The sequence below is a fragment of the Leptosomus discolor genome, chromosome 6 (genome assembly GCF_034619465.1).
Source record: "Leptosomus discolor isolate bLepDis1 chromosome 6, bLepDis1.hap2, whole genome shotgun sequence".
NCBI classification, from domain to species: domain Eukaryota; kingdom Metazoa; phylum Chordata; class Aves; order Leptosomiformes; family Leptosomidae; genus Leptosomus; species Leptosomus discolor.
In genome coordinates, this window is record NC_141396.1 from 2,782,563 (window position 1) to 2,806,836 (window position 24,274).

Sequence of the window (24,274 nt, forward strand, 5' to 3'; positions counted from 1 at the left end):
AATTTAAAAGACTGAAAAAAACCAACCCCACACTCTGAAAAATATCATTTGAAAAAACAGAGGAAAGGCCCAATGTACCTTTAAAAAAAACCCCAAATTGCAATAAAAATGTATAATTAAACCCCCCCCCCACAAAACCAAACTCTCTAAATAAACAAAACCTGAAAACCTGGCACAGGACAAAGATCTATTCGACTTATCGTGTACCACGACATATACCAGCTGCCTCTTAATAAATACTGTTTTCCCTCTGCTTTCAAGGACAGGGCTACATTTGGCTTCTGCTTAGATGAGGGCTGTATTTTTATCCTCCTGACAGTTTGTAAAGACCAACAGCATTTCGACCCCGACAGAACACTTCAGCGCTGTATCGGTGGGGCGTATTGCACGTCCCTGCAATAACCCACAGCTCCGCTTGCCGACTCGCAGGACTGGAGGAAAAGCCGGTTCCTTCAGCTCATGGTGGGAGGAAGAGGCGACTCTTACCTGCAGTGCACGGTGATGGGGTGATTGCCCGTTTGCTGCTGCTGCTTCTGCACAGCTGCGATCAGGTCGATCATCCCTTTTCCTTCGGCAGGAATCCCGATTTCTGGCCACCCGTGGAAATGGAACTGTCGAACGAGCCTGCTTTGCTTCTCCTGGTTACCCTGCGGGCGGGAAAACACTAGAGTTATCCAGCTGCTACTTCAAGAACGGAAACATGCTTCTTTCCTTAACCATTTGTAGCAGCAGTTTTGCGCTGCTGTAGCAGAGGGGGCTGTTTGCAGCCTGGTCTGTAATATATCGCTCCTGCAGGCCTGATAGCTCTGTTTCTAAATTCCCCATCCGCTCTGCTGATAATTTACCCCTCTAATCTTTTGATTTGCGCAGCTCTTTCCTCCGGGTAGTACTAAGGACACACTGAACGGTTATTCATCCCGAGTACCAACGGTTGAAAGCTTTCGCCATGCACGGGCCAAATCCAAAGTGCCGCTAAAACAACCCAACTCATGAAACGCTCTCATCTTCGCACAGCACTACCTGCTACTTGGACTCCTAACAACTATTTCCCTTGTCTCTACGCTTGCTCATTAAAAGCACGCTACCAGGTCAAACAGGGACTACCACCAGGCTAACGCAGTTAGCTCCAGGCCGGTTTGGATGCACCAAGGCTCCTCACTTTAACCACCCTGAAATTTTTTGCTTGCTGCTTCCCCTGACTGCGTGGAAGCAACGTTAATATCCTGGCAGTTCTACGACCTAGCATCGACTCTCGCAAGCCACAGAGAGTTGAAAACACCAGGTCTCTGCTGGTGCTGGGTGCTGTCAACGTGTCCACCGCAGGGGACATCCGGTGAACGATTTTGATGGGAAGTGTCTGGGCACCATTTTGTACTGGGAGCCTGGAAGATGTCACCATTATGAGGAAAAAGGCTTGGTCGGTCCTTCCTCTGACTCTGCAGGAGATCTTTTAACACAATATTCCTTCAAGTAGCCTCGATGTAGTCCAGCTGGACGCAGGCACATCGCAGAAGTTACCCGGGTTTCTCAGATCTGCACCAGCACACACTTCCAACGATGCAGTGCAAAAACATCGCTGCTTGGCTGTTACCTAAATTGCTGTTCCTTGAGTTTTAAATACTTTCCAACGTGACCTAAGTCAACACATTGACCAGGTCTCTCTGCTTTGTGAAGCACGGGGTGTTCCCACACCTGATCCACCACCCTCCTTCACAAGGAAATCCAGAGCGCGTTCAATTTACAGTCCTTTTGCTTTGCACGGGCCTCACTTATACGCAGAGCAGTAGGTAGTCACACGAATGATATTCTCAAGTACTGCAAGTAATTTGTTGGGTTTTTTTTTTCCAAAAACCAGCAACGCACATCAGATTCTAAAGAAAGGACGCAGTGAGTGAGGAGTTGCATGCCCAAAAGATCAACAACAGGTTTGAGCAGATCGTGCCCGCAGCAGGGAAACACAAAGGCAGAGCTGGCAGGCAGAGCGAGGACGTGTGCTGTAAAAGGCTTCCTGGGATTTAAAAATCTTGAACCAAATTTTCTTTTATCGGCATGTGGGAGATGGTAGGAAATACAAGAACACCAGCAACAACGAAACATTAAAAAAAAAAACAAACCCACACCCCACTTTGACCGACGACATGTTTTACCGAACAGAATTTTCATGGGGCTTTAAGCAAAAATGTTTAATCTAAGCTCCCTCTTGACTGATACAATGTCATCCGTCAATTAACCACATTTATCTTTGGATAGAAATTCCAGCATTTCAGTTACATAAATCGTATTTGTAAATGCCTTCAAATGCAAAAACCCCAACCCCTCATGTAATTTAAACAAATTACCTGACTGTACGTAACTACGAAGTCCCTTACACTTATGGCATCTAACAGGCTGTCACTCTTTATTTCTACAGTGATCTCTCCGTGAGTTACAGAGCCCTCTGATGGCCAGTACTGGCAGCATTTTTCCTGCAAAATTGAGAGAGAATTGTAAGCATTCCTTGACATTTTTCCCAGTTACCTACACTGTCATGAATCTCTGATACAGGAGGTGACATGCAGCATAATCAACCTGTTCTAAACACTTTGTACTGAAAAGGCTAATAACCAAGAACACAGAGTAAAATATTTCTATGCCATCAACCATTAAGATGAAAAGGGCTTGGGACGGCAAATACTGCTTGAAAACAGATTAGAGTGAAATAAGTAACTCCTGAAAGCAATGCAGTGCTGTTAAAAAGCCTCCCAAAACCACCACTAAAAACCACTTCACAGCACTACAACACCCTGGTTGCAGCGTTGAACCCTGAATCTCCAAACTGTAGCATCACAGAATCATTAGGTGGGAAGAGACCTCTGAGATCATCAGGTCCAGCCGTCAGCCCCACACCACCGTGCCCACTAAACAGTGTCCCAAAGTGCCACATCTACACGGTTTTTGAACGCCTCCAGGGACGGTGACCCCACCACTGCCCTGGGCAGCCTGTTCCAATGTCTGACCGCTCTTTCATGAAGAAATTTTTCCTCATGTCCAATCTCAACCTTCCCTGGCGCAACTCAAGGCCATCTCTCGTCCTGTCGCTTGTGACTTGGGAGCAGAGACCGACCCCCCTCCCCACAACCTCCTCGCAGAGGGACACAGGGCTCTCTTCAGTAATTCATGATGCACTAGGAGAGGTTCAGAACAAGCCACCGGAGCTTATACCGGCGGAACAGGGAGGCAAGTTTTCCCAAAAGCTTTGACCAGCTGTTCCCAAATCCCAAACAGCCATTCCATGTCAGGTATCCCTATAAACCTTGTGTTTTTAATGTGATCTGGGCCCTTTTTCAGTAGTTTTGGTAGGTTTTCTGACAGCTCAAGCAAAAGCAGCCACACCGGCCCACACCAAACAGCAAAGCGAGAGCTCGTTTTGGGAAACAGTTTAATATTAACGCCCCTATTTTATAGGGGGTAACAGCAACCGCTTGGCTCTGGAGCTGGCAGCGGCGGGACCCATACCTGCTCCCTCTCCTGAACTTCCGTGAGCATCACGATGGTGTGGCACTTCCACTCCCACACCATCCGCCAGAAATCCTCCACCGTGTGCGGGAGCGGTCCCTGGGTGGCGATGAAGTAATCCTTCTGGCGGTAGCCCTGCGGAGAGAGGCCAGGAGGCGTTTACGTCGTGACACGCGAGTCACGGAAGGCGATGGTCAGAGAGGAGATCGCGACTTAAACCCGATGCTTCCCGCCAGCCCCGCTGCTGGGCGATGGGGCGGCTCCTGCAAATCTGGGGACTCCGAGACCGCCTGATTCTTGCCCATTGCCAGAAAAAAAAAAAGTCCCCCAAGTTCACAACCACAAAAGTCCTATTTTATGACTCTTTACAATCACGGCCAAAGGGATGAAGTTCTGCGGTAATAGGTAACTGGAAGGATTTCCCAATGAGATTGTAACAACGGCAGCGATTAGCTTTCATTTATAACATTAACATTTAACTCAATTTTTGAGCTACGCTTCTATTTACATACTGATGTGCTCTTCGCAGCTGTAGTAGCCACAAGGCACAAGGTTTTACGGCTTAAGGGTATAATTAACTGTCGTCTTTAAATAAAAACAAGACACGGTGGAAGGTGTTGCCCAGGTTCCGACAGGAAGCTGGGAAGAAAGTCAGGAATTGGCACAGGTCTGCCCAGGTACACCCTGGCTCCCAAGCATGGTGACAACCCTTCCCCGTGCTAAACATGGACTTTTCTTTTCCTTTTCCTCAGAAGAGCACACGTTTACCTCAGTTAACCTGAAGGCAGATCATGAACTGTCGGATGTTAGTTGTACAGCTCATTTGTTTCGCTGCCTGTTCGTTAGAATTTAAGAAAAGCCTTAGTTTGCAAACCCAACCACGAGAAGAATGTTGAAATTGCACAAGCATTTAAACTGGAATGAAACGCCAGGTAAGAAATGTATTTGGAAACTCTCATTAGCCAAACCCAAACGAAAAAGCTAATGTTCTTCATAAGCCAAGTCGGTCGTGTCTCTTTAACAGGACTTACCAGCAACAGCAAAATACCTGACTTGCAGTTTAAATACATGAAAACGTTTTATACGTACATCTATGAAGGAAGCATTGATGTAGTCTGTATACTCTTGCCCTCTTTTCATCGACAAAATCACTCTATTAAAATCATCTGGGGAAAAGAAAAAAAGTCTAGTCTTACTTTCGCTAACTGCATGTTGACCGCTCCCCTATTACAAACAACAACCCCCCCCCAAAATCTGTTATCTGAAAGCCAAAGAGTGTCTCAAAGATCTTATCCGGGATTTTGTAAGTGTGGGGAGGAGGGCACGGGCTTTGCTGCTGGTTTTTTTTTTTTTCCAGTCGTGCAGGATACAGCCAGCAAGGCCTGACCGTTTCGTTTGCAGGGGCAGACATTACAGTGCTGCTCCAGACTGTGCGAGGAATCACACCGAAATTAGGTTGGTTTATGAGGCGAAACTGCTGAATTATTTAATTCAGTCCTGAAAAATACCCGATCGTAATACAGTTCGCATTGATAAAGTAAAACCAAGTTGTTGGCAGACGCTGCGTAAGGGCACTACGCTTCTTCCCAAGGAGAGGACAGTGCTGGTTGCACCAGTAAGCTCTCTAGAAACTTCAGAGCAGACGCATCTGCCGAGAGGACAACAAAGCCAAGGCGATGGCTCAGGGAAACACCCCCCAAAAACGTGTTCTAGCTAAAAAGGAAGCAAACGCCAAACCTACCACTCTGGACAGCACAACAGGGTTTGAAAGCATTTGAACTTTACAGGCCAAGAAGTTGAAACTTCTGCTCTTCGTGACATACGCAGTAACTATGTGCAGAACTCCAGTTTCCAAATCCGGGCAGCACCTCTACCCAGCCCAACGGAGCTCTATTCTGCCGCCAGCTGCGGCGGCATCAACGCACAGATAACAGTGGGGGCTCGTGACAGCCGCAGGACAATCGGGCGCTTTCAGCACTCGTTTCTCTACAGAAAAGGTGGAGCTCTTACATGGGATAATCTGGATGACTCGAGCTTTCTTCATATTTGCTGGAAGATTGCCGGTTCTCATGTTTTCCTTCATGATTCGAACGTTGGTTAACTTCTGAAACAGAACACACCAGTGAGGATGAGAGCTCACAGGAACGGGAGTGGTCCTCGCTCGCCATATCCTGTACTCAGAGGGGTCCCAAGTGGCTCTATCGGGTACAAACCAGCGACACAGGCAAAGCGAGACGAAAGCCACTTCACCGTCTAGAAAAATGAACTGTAGCCATGTAATGTGTTCACACTGATAAATATTTCAGAATCTTGAACGTACCGATACAGTTTAAAGGCTGTGAAACAACAGCAGATTTTAACACTTTGGGTCTGGTTGTTCGGGGGTTTTTTTTAAGACACTTTGGGCCGTGGCTTTCAGAAGCACAGAGGCCCCGTTCCCTTTGAAAAGGCCGAAGTTTCGTCAAGTTGACATTTGGAAATTTAGTTTGATACAATTAGCTGCTTCTGAAAAACCTTTTAATAAAAAGCTCTGCACAACGTTTTATCGAATCAATTTTGTGTTTTTCTGCCCAGCCTGCTCGTGAGCAGAGGCAGACCGCCCAGCCCGCCGGCACCCTCTACCTCCAGCAGCAGCCGCCCCCGAGCAGGAGCTCTGCCAAGGGCACCCAGCCAGCTGGACACAAGCTTTTCATTTCCACGCTGCTCTCCGGTCCGGAAAAAATCCTCTTTTACAGACTTCACTTCCTTTACGGTCAAAACACACACCGAATTTGTATTCTTATTCATTTCATTCCTGTTACTGTTACTACAGCCCTGTCCAGAGTTATCAAAACTCCCGTTCTTCAGTCCTCGACCGTGCCCTCCCTGCGGCACACAACCCCGTTCCAGGCATAACACGGAGTTTATGGGCAAATCCTGCAACTTGGCTTTACACATTTTCAAGCTTTTGCTAGCGAAGGGACCCAACAGCCCTCATCGTTTGTTCACTTAGTGCCGACAGCATTCCCAGGACCCAGAAGACAAACGCTGCTCTTGCCCCAACCATTTTCTTACGCTGTAGATCACACACCCGGCAAGACTGTGCCAGTCAACACAACAACAGGCTGCTTCTGCTGGAGTAGGACTCACCAGAAAACCATCATAGCTGCACAGTTGCATTTCAGCAACTATTTAATACAAATTCAATCTAAATTAAAATTCATTTCATTTTCAAGCCGCAAGCAGATTTTTCAGGCACGTATTTGCCAGGCACCGAGTTTCAGGAGCACTTCTCCATTCCAGTAAAACCTCTAGTACCAGCGACAAACTGTTAAAGAGAAACCTCCACCCTCTGAGAAATCACTTTTCAGCTACTCTGTAAATCTGAGTTCAACAGACTCTGTGCCAAGAGCCTCTCCCACGAGTTCCACCACAGCCCCACTCTCTCCTGGTGCAGGTGGGCTCTGTGCTCCTGGGCCTCCAAAGTGCTTTCCAGACACAGAGCAGAACTAAACACTGCTCTCCGCGCTTTAACGCAGCCTTGTTGGCACGGTGGATAGCAAAAGCAAACTTAGGAATTCTGGAAAAAGCAGAATATATGATATTTTCATTTGCTTCCTTCCCTCAGACCGACCAATACTTTTTGAACTTGTTGCTATATCGTCAGACTTCTTTTTTACATAATTTTCTGTTCCTGGTTCCCAATTCTTGATTAAATTAATCCTTCAAAGGAAAGCGAGAACTCCAGTTAACACCTATATGTCACTTAACGCTTTAGACCTATAAGTATTTTACCAGAGCACAAGTCACAGCGTTTCCTCAGGACAATAAAGTCTATTTGAAACAAGGACCACAAACAGCCAGCGTGGTCGCCTTCTGCACTTGGCGGTTCTCCACTATACAGAAATGCCTTTTTTTTTTTTTTTTTTTGCTTTTCTTTCCTGACAGGTCTGGATATTCAGCACGAGATGTGTAAATTCTCTGCAGTTCTCTCTGCTGACGGTCATCACTGAGTTAACAATCCTGTTGAGATGCAAATTAAGTGCACGTAATCCCATCAACCAGCTCCCTCTTCCAGCATTATCTGATCTGGCATCTAGTACCAGACTGAGAGAATAATTCCCTTTTTCCTTTACAAACAAACCAAAAGCAAATAGGAAAAGGTCCATCAAATGACGTAGTTTTGACGGAGCGTTCGCAGAACAGGATGTCAAGCAAGGCCCCATTCACCCACCCCGCAGGGCCCATTCACAGCAAGCACAAAACAAAACCAGTTGTTCCGTTCTGATGGACCCTGTCCTTTGAAGGTCACACTTTTCCCGCTATGAAAGCATCTTTTTGGCTTCAACGTTTCCACGCTTAGAAGTCCTACAGCAAAAGATTTTCATACTTACTTTAAATTCTTCTTCTAGCCCTATTTTGACAAGGTTTGGCGCCGCGTTGTGTGACGTTTGTAGGTGTTTTTCTAAGGATGACACATCTAGCTCCGTGTCACCGTAGAGGTAGTATTCAAGTAAGGCTTGATAAATGAAGGAGTATTGCATCTGGAACCAACAGAGAGGCAGATAAGCGTACTGCAGTGCAAGGAAGTGAAACTATGAATTCTGGCACTTTCATCTATCTCCTTTGGCCTACAATCTACTAATTATCAAAATATAACCTAAAGTTATATCAAAATGTAAGCTAAAGATATATCAAAATGTAAGCTAAAGATATATCAAAATGTAAGCTAAAGATATATCAAAATGTAACCTAAAAAGATATCAAAATGTAAGCTAAAGATATTAAGCTAAATATCAAAATTAAGATAAACCAGAGTTTTCCTGTTACATCACTCACATTCTCTAAAATTCCACTCTCGTGTCCTTGGGGATACCTGGAGGTGACACCTAAAGACAACCTGCCTCACGGCGGTCTTCACAGCCCTAACGTGCCTTTATCTTCTTCCCCAACCCCATCCTTCTACTGCCCCTTGTTCGTTTTCCAGTTATCCAGGTGCGCAACAGAACGGGACATACTGGGATACGTATCAGAGTGGAAATACAGGAGCATATTCCTCTTTGACCGTGAAAAGTTGCAATTTCAACCAATTAACGTCCACTTACGTCAGTCTGGACCATCTGCGGACGCTGATTACGGATTCTCGACACAAACTCAAAAACATCGACTTTCTGTTCCGCGTGCATCATGTCTATTATGGCATCTATGACGATGAAGGTGCCCGTGCGCCCCACACCAGCGCTTGGAAAGGAAACAAAACCAAACAAAATTTCCATGGAATGACCCAGTCTGCAGGAATTGCTACGGCAACGACGCAGGTAGAAGTTACGCTGCTTGTACCGGGCTGAAGTGAACAATCAAATTTCATGTTTTATTTTAGCAACGACAGCAACAAAAAAGGGTTTCAGGTTTTAACCTAAAAAGTCACCTCTGAACAGCTCTGAAACGCTAAGATCAAAATTATATTAGAAAAGAACTCTGGAAAAAAATTCTGCTTGAAGGTATAATCATTCATTCACTCTAGGATGAAATTTTTTTTTTTTTTTTTTTCCTTAATTTTTGCTCATTTCTGCGTAGTTGCTGCATGCCAAATAGGTAACAGTTACTTGTCACAAGTTCTACACTTCCCAACTTTTTTTTTTTTTGTTTTAGTGTCTTTCCACAGCCACGAGAGGGAGCGCGACCATTATAAATGACACCGCTCCACCGCCTTTCGGCTCTTCCTTTCAGAGGAAAAGGGCATGGCATCCTGGGCTAGGCACTAGCCGCTCTCCTGTAACCTTCTGTGAGCTCCCTCGGTGCAGCGACTGCTGTCGTGTCCTCAGACACCTTCTGAAAAAGGACAAACACCTCTCCCCCCATCCCAGCTCGAAGACACGGGTGAATTTTCATCCGGGAAATACCAGATTTTAAATAACACCAGGAAAAATGATTGCACGGGTAATACGACTTGGCTCACACGTACACGCTCATGCTTTTAACAGCGAACACCGGGTGAAACCAAAGCCCCCGAGGCCTCCTGTTCCAGAGGTCCGGCGGGACGATGCAGACGAGCAGACCCCCGGGGTACCACAACCCGCCTCTAAAATTTCAGGCAACTTCTTCACAGTCACCAAGCCCCCGATAACCTTCTGCCCCCAAATCCCTCGGCGTTGAATCACCAGCTGGGCAGGTTCCCTCTCTCCTCGACCAACGTCCCCATCCGGTTCTCCCACCCGCCGGTCCCCTTTGGCCCCTCCGTGGCCGTTGGCCAGGGGCCACCACGGCTTCCACCCCGCGGTGGCCCAGGCTCCCTGCCCTCCCGCTGCCTTTCATTCGTGTTTGACCTCTGCCACCGTGGACGAGTCCACCTCGAGTCCTGCTGTCTCCAGAAGAGATTTGCCTCTTCCCAACATGTCCTAGAAACCACCTCCGAGCACGGGGCACTCATCGCCAGATCACCCTTGTCCTTCAGCGCTCAGTCCTTCGAGCTTTTACCCACCGAGCCCCACGCTCAGCTTCCTCTCTTCCCTTTACAGGTACGATCCCTTTTTAACCATCCTTCTTCCCTCCCCGCGCCTCTGCCCCAAGGTGACCTGACTTCAGATCAGTCCTTAATTCAACCCTTGCATGTGCCTGCTAAAGCTGGTAATTTCATCAACCTTGGAAGATCCCTGATTTTCTTCATCCTTAACCTATTTAGGGCACCCCTTCGTCAGCTGTTCCTCAACGTAGCTCTCTGCACGCCAAAAAGACGTATCTCTGAGAACTTCTGGAACAAAAGAATTGGCAGAAAATCCTGCCCCCTGCCCCATTTTATCTGCTCTTCCAAATGCTAAATTAGCGCTTTATTAACTTCCAAAAGATTCCGATGGAGCCGATTTTGTCAGAATGACTGGGTGATGTTTTTATGAAAGCTCACTAAAAATGGATGGTTACTCACTATCGATGAGTTTCCCTTTCCTTTTTTTCAACAATTCAATAGTGTCATATCCTGAACTGCAAAGGAAATTAAGTGTCACCTCTCTCGTTCGTTATTTCTAACGCAGGCTGAAGTTCTGCACTGGCCCCCAGCACTGACACGTAACAGCGTCACTGCATTCCATTGGACCATTATATTCCCATGTCTGCAGATTTTTATTAAGATATTTTATATTTTCCTTTCTTTTGTCTCCATTTCTGCTGTTTAAACTAAGCACAGAAATACCTGCTGGTGGAAAATAAAGCCCGGTACGAGCCTCCGCAGAACATCGTGGCAAAAGGCTATAAAAATACTGTGGGTTTCTCAAAGGAAAGACTACGTGAGACTACTAAAGTCTTCTTTTTTCCATTTAATGCTTTTCTTTAAGCCTCTTACGTATGACACCTGGGAGAAAAGTTGAATCCTGGCAAGGCAAGATCTGGATGGAAATGAAGAAACAAAGAGGCTGGCTTGGCCAGGACAAACACACTCTTTTTCAACAATACACACCTGAAGGGCTCTTGCAGAGTATTTCTAGATGTCTGACACAAGCAAGAGAACAAACACATGAATGTACAACCAAGTCCTTAAAAAACAAGACCCAGAAAGACAAAGCTGCTGCTCTTTTCTCTTTATTCTAACCTCACTATGATAATTGCTCCTGAGAAGACACTTCTTGCTCAGTTGTGAGCTCTCAGTTGCTATAGAAATTGCAGTCATTCTCTTAAAACTGATTTGGAGTTTGTTTGTGGGTCCATTAACATATTTCAATCAGTTTAGCACAAGCCTTCAACAGCAGGACCTTCACGAATGAGTGGGAATATGTTCGGGACTGGTATGCAGCGCATTTTTAAAATTGCAGCATTTAAGTCTCTTAAATGCAAGTCTTTATTCAAAACTTTCCAGGCATTTAATGGATAATTACACCAAATTTGCAGCAAACTGCAGTTTTATTGTGGGAAAAGTGGGGGATGAATTCTCAGAGGAGCATTTAGCAGCAAAGGTCACAGATTTGTATTACAAGGCTGTTTTTCTGACAAAGAACATATTTATATCAAACACTGGATAGCACTCGTGGATAAAAAACCCCCAACAAAACAACAACTTCTGTTTGAGTACTAGAGGAACGGCAAAGCCAGGTCTTTTGAAATTGGGTTTACCCAAGGCTCTCCAAAAGCTCAGCATATATTGCCCTTCACATATATAAATATGGAAGAAAATACATATATTTATACACACACACACACAAACTTCGTAGCCTACGAACAGAAGAATAAAATTTAACCTTGATATTATACATGTAACTCCAGGCCAAGCTAAGAGAATAGCTCGAAGAGCACATACGTACCTACAGTGAACCACAATTGGTCCAGCGTGGGCAGTATTCAATGTTTTCACCTTTTTCAGGAATTTCAGCATCCCAATAGGTGTGAAAGGCACCCCGAAATCAGGCCAGCTGGTGAAGTGAAGCTGCGTAACGAGCCTCGGAGCTTTACAACCGTCATGAAGCTGCAGGGAACACACAGATTCCGAGTCTGACATTTCACTTTGCATGCGAAGGTTTACAAACAAGCTGCTGCGGTTATTTACGACTGGAATTCCTGCAACACTTAGAGCGTGACTCAAGGATTAGAAGTTTACAGTCTATGTAAAATAGAAACACAGAGTAAAACTCCCACATATTATTAAAATGCATCTTTGCAGTGAAAACTAGAATAATCCCAGCGTGGGGATTGCATAGAGTAAGATTCACCATGTTAATAACGGAGCGAATCTTAAATCCTTTTTCACTGACAGAATCCTCACGCCACTTCTTTCAGCAACCTCAGGAGACATTCCCCAAATTCAGTGTCAACATTCAAGGACCCGCATCGCTACGAATGCCAGCTTTTGCCATACCACGTATGAAAAATGCCCCTCTAACGGCCGCCTACTGCCAGGTTCATGAGCTGACCTACCCTTCAAGAATAAGAGAAGACACCACAGAAGCCACGACAGCAGAGCTCGCCATCGTTTCACCTGCGTTCACGACCCACAACCCGTCCTTACGGTTAGGAAGCAGACCTGTCCCACAAGCTTTCCGTCTGTTCGCCACGGTCAAGGCCAATCCTCCCAAACTGGAGAGAGCCAGTTGGGTTTTGTAAGGTCACCTTGTCCTCCGCAACGGGTAACCAACCCCTACAGACACGCACCCCGCAGAGATCAACAAGTGAAAGGCGGCCACGTCCATCCATAAACTTCTCAGCCCTTCAGCTCCGTATGTCTCGGTCCTGTTCCTTCTTTCCCATCCCGCTTTCCGGGCGCAGCTTCTCCGACCATTTTCCTCAGCGATGCCTTTGCAGCCATCACTAGTCACACCAAAGCGATCTCCACGCTCGCTCAGCAGAAACTGCTTCACATTGTCAGCGTCTGCAACTAATGCGAACGAACCCACCCGTATTTTGAGGGGTTCTGAGCTCTCCACGTAGTTCTGCCCAGCTACACGTGGTGTGCCGCCTCTCACCAGCCCATCTTCTCTTCAGCCGGAATCAGGCAGCCATTGCACCCCAAACACAGCAGCCCTCCCTTTAGGGGGCGAGGATCTCTACCAATTTGCTCCCCTACGAGGCGACGCACCGTGGGCACCAGCAAAGTCATCCCCACCCCCTCCCTTGTGACCTAAAGCTTCGACTTGTGCTGGACACCAAGGATCCAACAGGAACCAAGCTGTCATGCTGCCTCACACTGGCCAACTAACATCCACGGACTACTCCGAACACCCAGACACATCCAAATTCCCTCATTTATTTACTTACACAATTTGTCCCCAAAAAGGGCAAGGCACCGGTCCCACGCTCCCTCCCTGACAGTCACAAGGAACGACTTTCGGTGGCCCTTGGCTACAGACAAGAGGAAAGCCAGCAGAACCTCTGGCCATCCCTGAAACCGCAGCGGATGCCACGCGTGCTGACCCGCAGAGCTCGTTTCCCTGCCTAGGAGAGCTGCCACGTCTACCTCGATTTGCAAACAAGTTTAACAAAATTCCTGCATTTCTTCCAAGCAAAGCCTTGCCGTTGTAACAATCTGCTTTAAAAGCTGAAACGAAGCCCCAGCGAGAGCGTTGCTGTCACTCACCGACTGAACGCAGAACTTGCGGACGGTGTAGTCCACCAGCACTATGCAATCTTCCACCGACACGCGGATATTTCCGTAGGTCCAGCACCCTTGGTCAGGCCAATACTGGTAACATTTTTCCTGTACAATCACACAGGGAGTTCGCTGAAATTCTGTGCAGGGTTAGTGACACAGGACGCAGCGTTTCTCATCAGGCCCAACACAGCTTTAACACTTCGCTGGTGCTATTGAGGCTTAAATTTAGGCAGCGAAGGTGAGAATAGCTTTGAAGCTGGTTTTTTCACACAGACAGACCTAAACAGCTTTTGGTTTAGTTTGGTTTTTTTTCTTTTTTTTTGTTAGGGGGGGCCTAACTGTGGGGACTGTGACGTCTCGACTCTTACTGTTAAGCTTTAGGTGTGGGAAACGGGAGGCAGTCCTTTGGAGCCATCAGAACACCCCGATTTAACAGTTGTGGCTTCTCCTGTCGGGAAGGGGCTGTTCTTACCGACTGCCTCTGCTGCTTGAGCTGCACCAAGCCACGCTACAACTGCGCTAAAACAAAGCCGAAGGCCCACGGCGGCGAGGCAGACAAGGAACGCCCGTCCTCGCATCTGCGGGCAGCTGACAGCACCCGAGTGATCTTTCCATTAGTGTAAAAAACGGCACAAAATAGGGACGAAGGCCAACTGTGACACCGCGACACAGCACATCACGTCTCACAAGCGTGTTCTCATCGCCTTCCCAAGGCCAGCTATTGCTGCTTAGCCCCATAGTTCCCCCCCTGGCAGGAGAGGGCACCCCTGGGGCCTCCTGGCTCTCCAGCACTGGGTGGCTTCTGCTGCCTCCTCCTCCTCACTCCCACAACCACCGGGGAAACAAGTTGTTTCTTCTCAGATGTAAGTTTTTGAGGACTTTCTATATAGTTCGAATAAGGACGTAGCATGCTCAGTGTGGCAAACTGTCCTCCAGGGGAAAAGAAAATAATTAAAAAGTATCTTTTATGTTTCTGATGGTACAACTTCCTCAATATTTTAACTGAGCTTCTCAAGTCTGCGAAGCAGGAACGAAGTTAAATGTTCCACGCTTGTCGTGTGCATCTCGGCACCCAGGCAGCACACGCAGAAATTCTCACCCATCGGGAGGAGCCAGACATGCACGAGGGAAAAATCGGGGGACGGGACGGAACAGCCTCACTTTCACAAGAAAGGTTGGGTTTTTTAGTTGTTACGTGCATGTGCCAGGAAGAATTTTGAAACCTCACTATCAGAAAAAAATGAATAAAGTTCTTATCTTCATTTCTAACCAAAGGCACCCACAAGTGCAGCCTCACACCGCGATAAACACGCAGGCACGAGAACTGGCCTTCGGGTATGGACTAGGGCAGGACCACAGGTGCCATCAGCATTTCCCCCTCGAGATCTGCGCGTTTAAGTTTGTATTTTGGAAATTAAAACTACAGTGACGAGCAGCCGCTCAGGTGTGCTAACAGGGACTGGAGAAGGAAGCGGTCAGGAAGGCGACCGGGCAGACGCCGAGCAGCCACGGCTGCTTTTGGGGCACGCTCTCGCAGAGACATCCCCGAGCAAAGCCGGAGCTCTTTACCTCCTTCCTTTCCTTCAGGTTGGTCAACATGACGATAACGGCCGACTTCTGCTCCCAAATCATCCTCCAGAAATCATTGACTGTTTCTTGCTTCGGTCCTGCAGACAGAACACGGCTCTGCTCAAGGCGGGGATGGAGACCAGCAGAACGCGCTGGACTGTGTTTGACACAGACCGCTCAGGCTCTGAACAGACCACGGGTTTCTTAAAAAATCACATCGTGTTTTCTTTTACACAATCATATGCGCTCAACCCCGCATTTCTAGCGGATGTCTCCTCTCTTGAAATATTACTGATGCTCTTTTAAGCAGGCTAGGGCAGGAGCACGGCTTGGGACCTCTGCTTTGCAGCTCTCCGAGGTCCAACATCGCCTGCGAACCGCCGCCGGGGAGCTGCTCGCCGTGCCGCGCGGGCCAGGAGCGTTTCTGAAGGGTGGGGGCAGCTATTGCTTTGTCTCTGGGATTGCGGTGACAACGGTCCCCAAATTTGTGACTAAATACAGCAGAAGCCTTCGTGTGAAAATGCTAATTTCTGTATCAGGACCGCTTAGAGGGAATGTATTATCAGGAGACGTCAATTTTCAAACCCCCAGTAAGGAGGTGAAATAAAAAAAAAAAAAAGAGAGAAGCAAAGCGGGGGTGGAGCAGGGGAAGGCGAGCCTCTCTGCTCAGAGCAGCGTCTGCAGGTCCAAAAGCAGTGGGTTACCTCACGCTCACTTTAATTTCATGTCAACTCTAACCTCTAAGTCCCACCTCACGTTTGGCCACCCCCTGCAGCCGAAAATAACCTTTTAAAACATGTCTAAAATTAAGTATGTTCAGCCATAAGAGGTACAGAACAGAGAAATGAGAATAAATTACCTTGTGCTGCTATAAATTTATTCTTTTCTTTATAACCCTATGGAAATAAATATCGTAGCAGTTAAAAGGTGACACGGCAACACACGCTAGCAGAAAAATACTTAAATTCACAAAGTTTGGCCAACAGCGGACGACTGTCAACTTACATCTATATAGGACGCATTAATGTAGTCTGAAGGTGGGACTCCATCGATTTGGGTCAAAATCACTCTGGAATGATCATCTGGAAGAAAACACACGACAAGCATGTTCGCAGGGGAATCAATCCGAAATAGGCTGCTTCCCCGCCAGCAGGAGGCCAGGCCAAGCACACGCTTCCCAAACCAGCTCTCTCCTGTCTGGTCCCTAGTTGTCACCAAGAAACTTTCTCCCCAAACATCTTGCTTTGCTCCCACGCCTGGAGGTCGCCGGGACTGCAGCTCTACGACTCTGGAAGCCCAAATTTCTCCATATTTGCTTGCCCCCACCGAACCCGAGACCCTAAAACATCCACTTGACAGTGTCATTCGGTAGAACCGCATGAGAGCTCAGGTTTTACAGCGCAGAGCCTGGCAACTGCTACGGGAAAACCTAACAGGAGGAGGTCAAAACTAGAGACGTGCCACAAAACAGACAGGTTTTGCTCATACAACGTACGAAGAACACTTGTGACCAAGGAAATTGTGTTACTTGAACGAACGCTACTGCCAGCCCGCTCAGCGCCACAGGTAACGGTCTGACGGAAAAGGTAATGTCTTACACGGCAGGATGTTAGGATATCTGTTTTTCTCCCTGTTTTCTTCCTTATTTGCCATTTCAAACGTCCCCTGCACATATCCAGGTGTTAATGACTGGAAAAAAGAAAAATACAGAAGTCACTGTGTTAGAAAACAGCTAACTCTTGACTGCACACGGCTTGGGGAAAATCTGCATTTATACACATTGCCCTGCATCCAACAGAACGGAACATACTTTATTTTTTTCACAATAACTTTCATTATAACAGGGAAATATGTCCTGGCAGATTTCGCTACAGAAAACGACTTCAGCAGTTTTGGAAAAAGAAGTAATTTTTCCACCAGAGATTGCAGTTTTGGAAAAATAAGTCATTTTTCCCACCAGAGACCGCAGTTATTTAGAATATTGTTAAAGCTCTGAGCTGCTGCTTTAAGCTGCCATCTGCGGCGGTGATTCACAGCGCCGTGACCCAGCCGCGCTTGCGATGCGCCGCTCCCTCGAGCTCGGCTCCGACAGATACTTTTAGCAATACCAGTTGGTTCGACAGCATAAATCGTTTCATTGTTAATTGCTCGCTGCTAAGAATGTTAAATATCAAAGCGCCGAGATCCGCAGGTGAGGGCCCAAGTCTGGCAGAAAGGGAGGACGAAAAAAGAAGAAATCACAACTCTTGTACGCTGAAAGTCGCTGTGCGAGCACGAGTCAAATTCTGCAAGCAGTCAGCAAGATCTAAGGCTGTAGATAAATTTAGTCAAGCTTAGAAAAAAAAAAAAAAACAACCCCAGTCTTTCAGAGCAATCAAATGAAAGGAAGAAACGGAGAGGAAGAGGGCGAAGATGAAAACCAGGAGGTGCACGAGGTGGAGCCCCTCCGCCGCAGAAGCTGCTGAGATGCCACCACCGGGGCCGAGCTCGGGCTGCGGCGGAGGGCACGGGGCAGGGGAAGAATCGGCAAAGGCACCGTTCATCCGGAGACGCGGCACCAGGCTCCTCCTTAGCTGCCCCCTCCCTGCAAATGGCGCCCAGGAGAACCGAGCCTCATCGCGTTTCTTGGGCTGAACTTCTAAAAAACCCAGCGTCAGCCCGTGGGATCCCACCGAGGTAAAATCCCAGTGGTTTGGGAACGCACAACCGCCTTCTCCCCGCCGCCTCCCACCTCCCACCGCCCAGTCTGAACCACGTGGGGGAAGGGGACAAAATGGCAACCGACTGTGCGGCTTACGGCAGCTATCCCCACTGGCCGGGCAGAGAGCAGGGCTTGGAGTTTCCCCTTAAACGCAGCAATCCGTGTTGTCAGGGTGACACAGGACGAAAGGGGGGGCGCGGGGAGGACTTCACCACCACCACAGAGGAAACAGCAACGTGCATTTGTGGGTTTGGTTTTGGGGTTGTTTTTTGTTTTTTTTTTTTTTGGTACCGCTTCAACTTGTGAATGTTCAGTAACAGAAAGCAGAGAGGCAGTTAAAAAAGAGCTGAAAAGGAAAGCTGCTTTTAGCAAACTGCTTAATTCCTTATTTGAATGAAGCCCGTGGTTTTGCTAATTAAAATACGTTTAGAATTTATAAACCACAGAAACTTCATTTATGTTTTGCAACAAAAGAAATAATTAGCGCTTCAAACGGGATTTCTTTGAATTCCAAAAGTCAGGCAACAAATTCCCAATAAACAATCATACGTAAGTTCTGCATCTTCACGCGAAAAGTAGTTACCTCTGGCCAAATGATCTCGCCATTCCCTGCTCCTTCCTCCTGCAAGGCCCTGGCATCTCCCTGAAAAACTTCCTACGGTCACGCTGCCCTCCTTAGAGCGGGTGTTGAACCCCAGCGCGAGGCCACAGCCCGAGGTGCTGCTCCCACCCCACGTCAGAGGGGAGGATGTGATTCATCACGTCCTCTCCATCACCCCATGAATCACGAGGAGCCCATGAGTCTTGGTGGCCACCGCAGGCTTATCTGCTCCCACTTCCCAGGAATCCTAAAATCTCTCTGGTGCTTCCAAGGGGCTCAATCTACCCCAGCATCGGCGCGTTTTCTCCTTTTTTTTTTTTTTTTTTTTTTAAGTTTGTGTTTTGGGTTTTTTCCCACTGCATGAACCACAGTGACGTCTTGATAATCAAGTCAAAATTAAAATTTCAAAAGCAAATTCTTAGAGGACGGTTTTCAGACACTAATCGGAAAATCAAGGCAATAAACCAACCACCACAGACTTCAAACATCCAGCTTATCTTGTGTTACGGATGATAAATAGAAGTAAGGGCCCACACAGAAAGGAATACGTAGGGGGTTTTTTCTTCTTTTTTTTTTTTTTTTTTCTTTTTCTTCTCTTTAGAAAGAACACACTCTACGCTCACAAAGAAATCAAAAAAATTAGAAAATGAAGCAGCTGAGGGTAGAAGGAGCCTCTGCTATTTTGGTTAGTGTACAAGTGCAACAAGCGCAATGCGCTTAAGGGTAATGTCGGATTTACAGATAAAATCAAAAGTATTGAAGAACACCACCAGGCCCATAAATCTACGAGAACTGTCCTCAAAAATCCTTTCTATCTGCTGCATGTCTTCATCTATCAGCACTTGCTTTGTTTTTCTTTTCACCAGAAAAATCGCCTGGGACCTAACTGTGGCTGGCGCACGGGCCTGGCCACCGCTGCCTCGCAGGACTCGCCATTTTCGGCCTAAACCCATTTCAAATCCACCACGGGGACCCTGCATCCGCCTTCCCGGCGACGCCTGACCCCCCGACGCGTTCGATCAGGCTGCGTGAAGCAACAACGGCAGCGGGCAGCGCTCCCCCAGCGCATCCCCGTCAGCCGAACATCCCCAGCCCAACGGCCCCAGCCAGGGTCCGCAGCTCCCGCCCAACGGCTCGTGCAAAGGGAACGGCTTTGGAGCCATCGAAAACCCGCGGGATTCGGCAGCTACGGCTTCGAGGGGCCGAGATACAGAAGGGGTGGGAGGATGGAGCCGAGCGCAGGGCTTCTGCGAGCTGGGGGTGCTCTGAAGGAGAGGTCATCACGCAGATGTCTGTGCTGAACGAAGGGTCTTGATTTCTCAGCCCCTTCCCCTCCAGTGCTGCAATAACAGACTTCTGCGTGTCGGCTGTCCTGGTTTATCCTACAATATCACTCACGCTTGCTTTTCAGCCGTCTTTCACCCTTCCCTCCCCTCTCAGGCTTGAGCAAACAGCTCATGTATCCACGCAAGCAGCCACAGGAGACACAGCAGGGAAGAAAAACCCCACGGAACGCATCCAGCAGGGTTTATGTACCATCGCCCCGGGTCACCGCTCACCTACGGGGTTTTCAGACTCGGCGCCTGTCTGCGGACAGAAACTCCCAGGCTCCCAGCATGGGGCAAGAAAAGGATGCAAGCAAAGCAGGTTTTAGAAATAAAAATAAACGGCTTGTTTCGCTCCTGACTGCGGAACGAATTAATCAGGGGAGTCAAAAATTCACAAGCGCACATCTCGTCAAATTAGTTCTCACATTCATTTTGTCGACTTTGATAAACAGCCCCACAATGCTCCCTCTCTGATAAGGCAAAGAAATTATGCGTTTTAAATATATCATCAAACAAACGGCAGATATAAATACGCTACCAATTAAGAAGGTAACTTAACAGACTGTCTAATTGATGCGTGCATTGGCTTTGACAACTCCGTATTTGACATTTAAGTGACTGCTCTGTGCAACTTGCTTCTGCTGTGAAGGGAAAAGAAATCATAAAAGTACGGAAAAGGCCCCTGAACGCAGACGTGTGAGAGCAGACTCATCGCGCCGGGTTTCTCCATAGAAACCAGCTCTGCAGCAGCTCGCCACAGACTCCGGTTAAGACTCATCCACACGACCACACGCAACTGAAGCTCAGCTTATGGGCAGAAAATAAAACCTCCTTTCTGACCAAGGCATTGCCTTAAGGAAAAAGCCTTAGAGCTGAGATACTTCATAAAAACATAGGAACAGGGAAGCGATGGGACGCTAATAAACAGCAAAAGGTCAAATTACCAAAAACCCCCTAAAATCCAAACCTCACTAGGGCAATATTAAAAGCCACAGTGTGTCTCCTCCTCTAAGTACTTCCACAGAGGTGTGAGACTCACACTACTAAAAAACCCTCCACCACCACCAAGAAAGTCAGTGCTAAAGAGATCCATATTCAATTTTCCTTCCTCCAGCTTTCAGGCAAACACTAAAGACACCTTCCTTAAACGTTAGCAGGTGTCAAACAGTTTGTACACCACAGAGTTGGCATCACCACACCGTGTGGCAGTTAACCTTCCAGGTTTTGTCCGGCTAAAGGGTGACCCCGCGGGACAGAGGACGCACGAGCAGCCCGGGCACACTCACACAAGCAGCGCTGAGGCTCCGAGACACCGGCGTCACGCACCCAGCTCCTTTAAAGGAATTGTTGTATTTGCAGATGTTTTGATTTGCCCCCCGACTTCTCACCGTGCAGCCGCCCGCTCCTCACGTGAGGACTTACATTAAACTCCTCCCGGAAGAGCTTCCCTTCATCCGCTGATCGCATCCGGATTTCCTCTTCAAGATTTTCCACTGGAATAGGGAAATACTTCTTTGGGCCCGAGGGAGATCTACTGAGCAGCATGACCCGTTGCTGTTCTGTCCATTCAAGGAAAGTACGTGTTAAAGGCACATCCAAGAGCAACAGACAACAAGCTATTTCCAACCACAAATTAATTTTCACGCTAGAAGGTGCCAAACCATATTTCTTGCATGAGACTTCAACCCGTGATAAAGCCAATTTAAATGAAACAAAAAACCAAAACGACAGGCCAAGTGGCTGCCTTGAGAACATAATAAATTCAAGTAGAACCATGATGCTAAAATTAATCACTGCTGTATTTTTATTTATATTTAGAAAAGGAGAAGGTTCCTTCTGCTGACGAAGAGCTGCTCTGCCAGAGGGCAGGGACTGCCCGGACAGCTTTTCATGCCTATCACCACAGAGCTATGCTAGATTATTTCACTTGTAAAGGGGAAAAAACAAACCAAAACAAATCAACCCCCCCCCCCCCCCAAAAAAAAACCCAAAAAAACTTAAACTTGGCAGACAACAGCAGCTCTGCACTGAGACGAGCTGTTACTCCGCTGCCCCAGCTCACCCCAGCCCCAGCCCCCTGCTCCGAGGCAGCACGGTTTGGGACGGGGATTGCTGCCGGCGCTTCTTGCCACCTAGACCTCGGCTCGCAGAGGGAAATAAAAATAAAGCCCCAGGGCACCTTCGCCTGCTGCCTTCGTGGCCCCTCGGGAGCTCCACTGGCACGGGAAACGAGCGGCTGGAAGAAGCGGGGGGATTAAAGCCGCCGTTTGGTGAAGACGAGTTTCATCGACGACCGAAGGCCCACAGAAAGGCAGACGGCTCCCCCGCACGCCCCTAACGACGGGGCCGTTGCCACTTGCAAACCAAAACTCGCTGGCGGCTGCACGAACCATTCATTGCCCCAAAGGCAGGACCCGTCGCCGGGCCACCGCGGGGGGATCTCCAAACCGCGCTGGCGGGGGTTCCCGTGCACAAGCACCGACCGAAGAGGAAGCCGACGGGTATATTTAGAGGTTTGACTTTCTCTCTGACTGCCACCGTGGCGGCTGACCCTCCCGTCAGTTCACACGCAGCGACGTGGAACGGCCACAGAGGCGTCGTTCTTTTTATCGTTAAGTTTTTCTCTTTGTTATGGCTGAAACAATTTATCGGCAAGAAACGGACGGCCCCTCCGCGGCTGCTCGGTGTGAGCTGAATGCCACAGAGACCCGAAGGGCTCCCCGCTCACGGAAATAAAGCCAGCACACTGAAAAAGCCAGCGGAAAACATTTTCAACTCCTGAGTGGGTTTTGGTTTAGTGCCGCCGGCTGACAAAGCTGCCCTCTCTCATCCCCTTCCTTGTTTCTCTTTGCGTTTAAGAACGAGCCAGTCATTTCACAAAGAGTTAAGGACCTTTTTTTCCCCCCTTTTAAGAAGAAACACTGCAATTCTTTCTCTAAATACAAAGATCACAATGTCAGAAACCTGGCTTTTAGCTGGCATCCTAATAAATCATACATAAAGAGCACGAGAAACATTTACGTTCGCTGTATTGACACTTAAAGTGAAAATTATTTAAAACCAAACCCTCAAAGTTAAGATATACTTTACATACTTGAATATGGACCTTTTTTTTCCAAACTATTTTCTCTTTAATCACAATCCTAGAACTTCTAATATGAATAAAAAGCAAATGCAACTGGATTCTTAACCAGCAAACAGGCGTGTGCGCACACAGACAAAACTCACACCGAGAAGGAAAGCAAATCCCCCCCATACCTTGTTCTTCTAAGATCCCATTTGGCATCTTCTTGTCCCCGGAGTTCACAACAGCTTTCCTATGTCTTCTGAACCTGCAATACAGGCATCACGTTAACCTGAGTAAACACGCTGAAACGTAACGAGCGTTTTCCCAAGCCAGTCTTTACCCACCATGTAATTCTGGAGAAACTCTTTCTGTTCATCTTCACAGCGAGAGCCACCGCCGCCGCCGCGGCACCCTCCTCTCTGCTGTGATGCAGGCTCCTGCCTCACCATTAAGTACTCATTTCATTTCCTCGTTAGATCATATCGAAACAAGAGCGAGCTAGTTCTGCACGCGGTGCTCCGCACAGACCTACCTGAAAAAATAGGCAGCCAACAGAATGAAAATGATGAAGACCAGGAGCAGAATCAGCATGGAAGTCAGGAGGTCCTTGTGTAAATTGTTCTCCTCTGTGGAGTCTGGGGATTGAACAGAGCAAACGTGAAGGATTACAGACACGGATTGCCTAATCTGGTACAGAAACCATGCCTGGTGCATCAAAAAGCTGTCGTTCTGTGCCATGATCTGCTTGTACTTACTAACAGCACCACAAATTATTCAATACAAGCAGAGCTGAAATTGAAAGTTCAATTTTTGTTTTGGTTTTTTTTTTCTTTCCCCCCCCCCCCCCTTCAAAAGCACAACCGAACTACCTGCCACTGAGAATATCAAGAATATTTTGCGGGAATGACTGGTTAAGCAACGAGTTTACTTGTAGTCAGAGTAAGTTTAACGGGCACAAGGTATTGAGGGGAAGTTGAAGCCCCTTCAGAAGGTTGCAGGACCCTTATGTGCATCTGCTGCTTCTCAGCCAGACGGAGATCACCCAAGAACGCCACCCTTGGGCGAGATTTTTATTGATTCCAGGGACAGGACGTGTGTTTTAAACACATCCCATTTGTCAGCCCAAAGCGCTGCTGCTGGCTGTACCGAAGCACACGCTGCGCGGGACAGAGGGAGAAAGGCAGGAGGGGACAGTGCAAACTGCAGCATCTTCTGCGCCTTATATTATAGAAAATATATCTATCATATCACATATGAATATAAGAATAAGTAGGAATGATGATACTTGCAACAAACACTCAGAATGGAGATTAAAAAAATACTTGTTACATCTAGTATAAATTTGTGAGCCTCATCCTTCTGTTAACAGCAGTTTTACGTACACGACTCCTTACATTTCAGTTTCATTATGTTTCTCTAACCTTTTAATTGTACCCAAAAAATTCAATCCATAACACATTAAAAT

General features: G+C 47.5%; 1 protein-coding gene across 2 annotated transcripts in view; it reads right to left on the reverse strand.

The window, feature by feature from the left end:
• PTPRE (protein tyrosine phosphatase receptor type E) overlaps positions 1-24,274 on the reverse strand; it is a 36,486-nt gene that overhangs the window by 5,659 nt on the left and 6,553 nt on the right. The window contains exons 2-17 of one of the 2 annotated variants that reach the window (XM_086467278.1): positions 23,342-23,444; positions 23,001-23,074; positions 21,165-21,301; positions 16,711-16,801; positions 16,118-16,194; positions 15,972-16,008; positions 15,113-15,210; positions 13,529-13,648; positions 11,763-11,923; positions 8,580-8,715; positions 7,869-8,018; positions 5,506-5,599; positions 4,585-4,661; positions 3,496-3,630; positions 2,340-2,465; positions 487-647 (exon numbers count right to left, since the gene is read on the reverse strand). In XM_086467278.1, coding sequence (XP_086323404.1) covers positions 487-647; positions 2,340-2,465; positions 3,496-3,630; positions 4,585-4,661; positions 5,506-5,599; positions 7,869-8,018; positions 8,580-8,715; positions 11,763-11,923; positions 13,529-13,648; positions 15,113-15,210; positions 15,972-16,008; positions 16,118-16,194; positions 16,711-16,801; positions 21,165-21,301; positions 23,001-23,074; positions 23,342-23,444 — 1,777 coding nt within the window. Of the gene's footprint in view, positions 1-486; positions 648-2,339; positions 2,466-3,495; positions 3,631-4,584; positions 4,662-5,505; positions 5,600-7,868; positions 8,019-8,579; positions 8,716-11,762; positions 11,924-13,509; positions 13,649-15,112; positions 15,211-15,971; positions 16,009-16,117; positions 16,195-16,710; positions 16,802-21,164; positions 21,302-23,000; positions 23,075-23,341; positions 23,445-24,274 lie in introns of those variants that run through there. The other variant, XM_086467279.1, reaches the window with a different exon arrangement.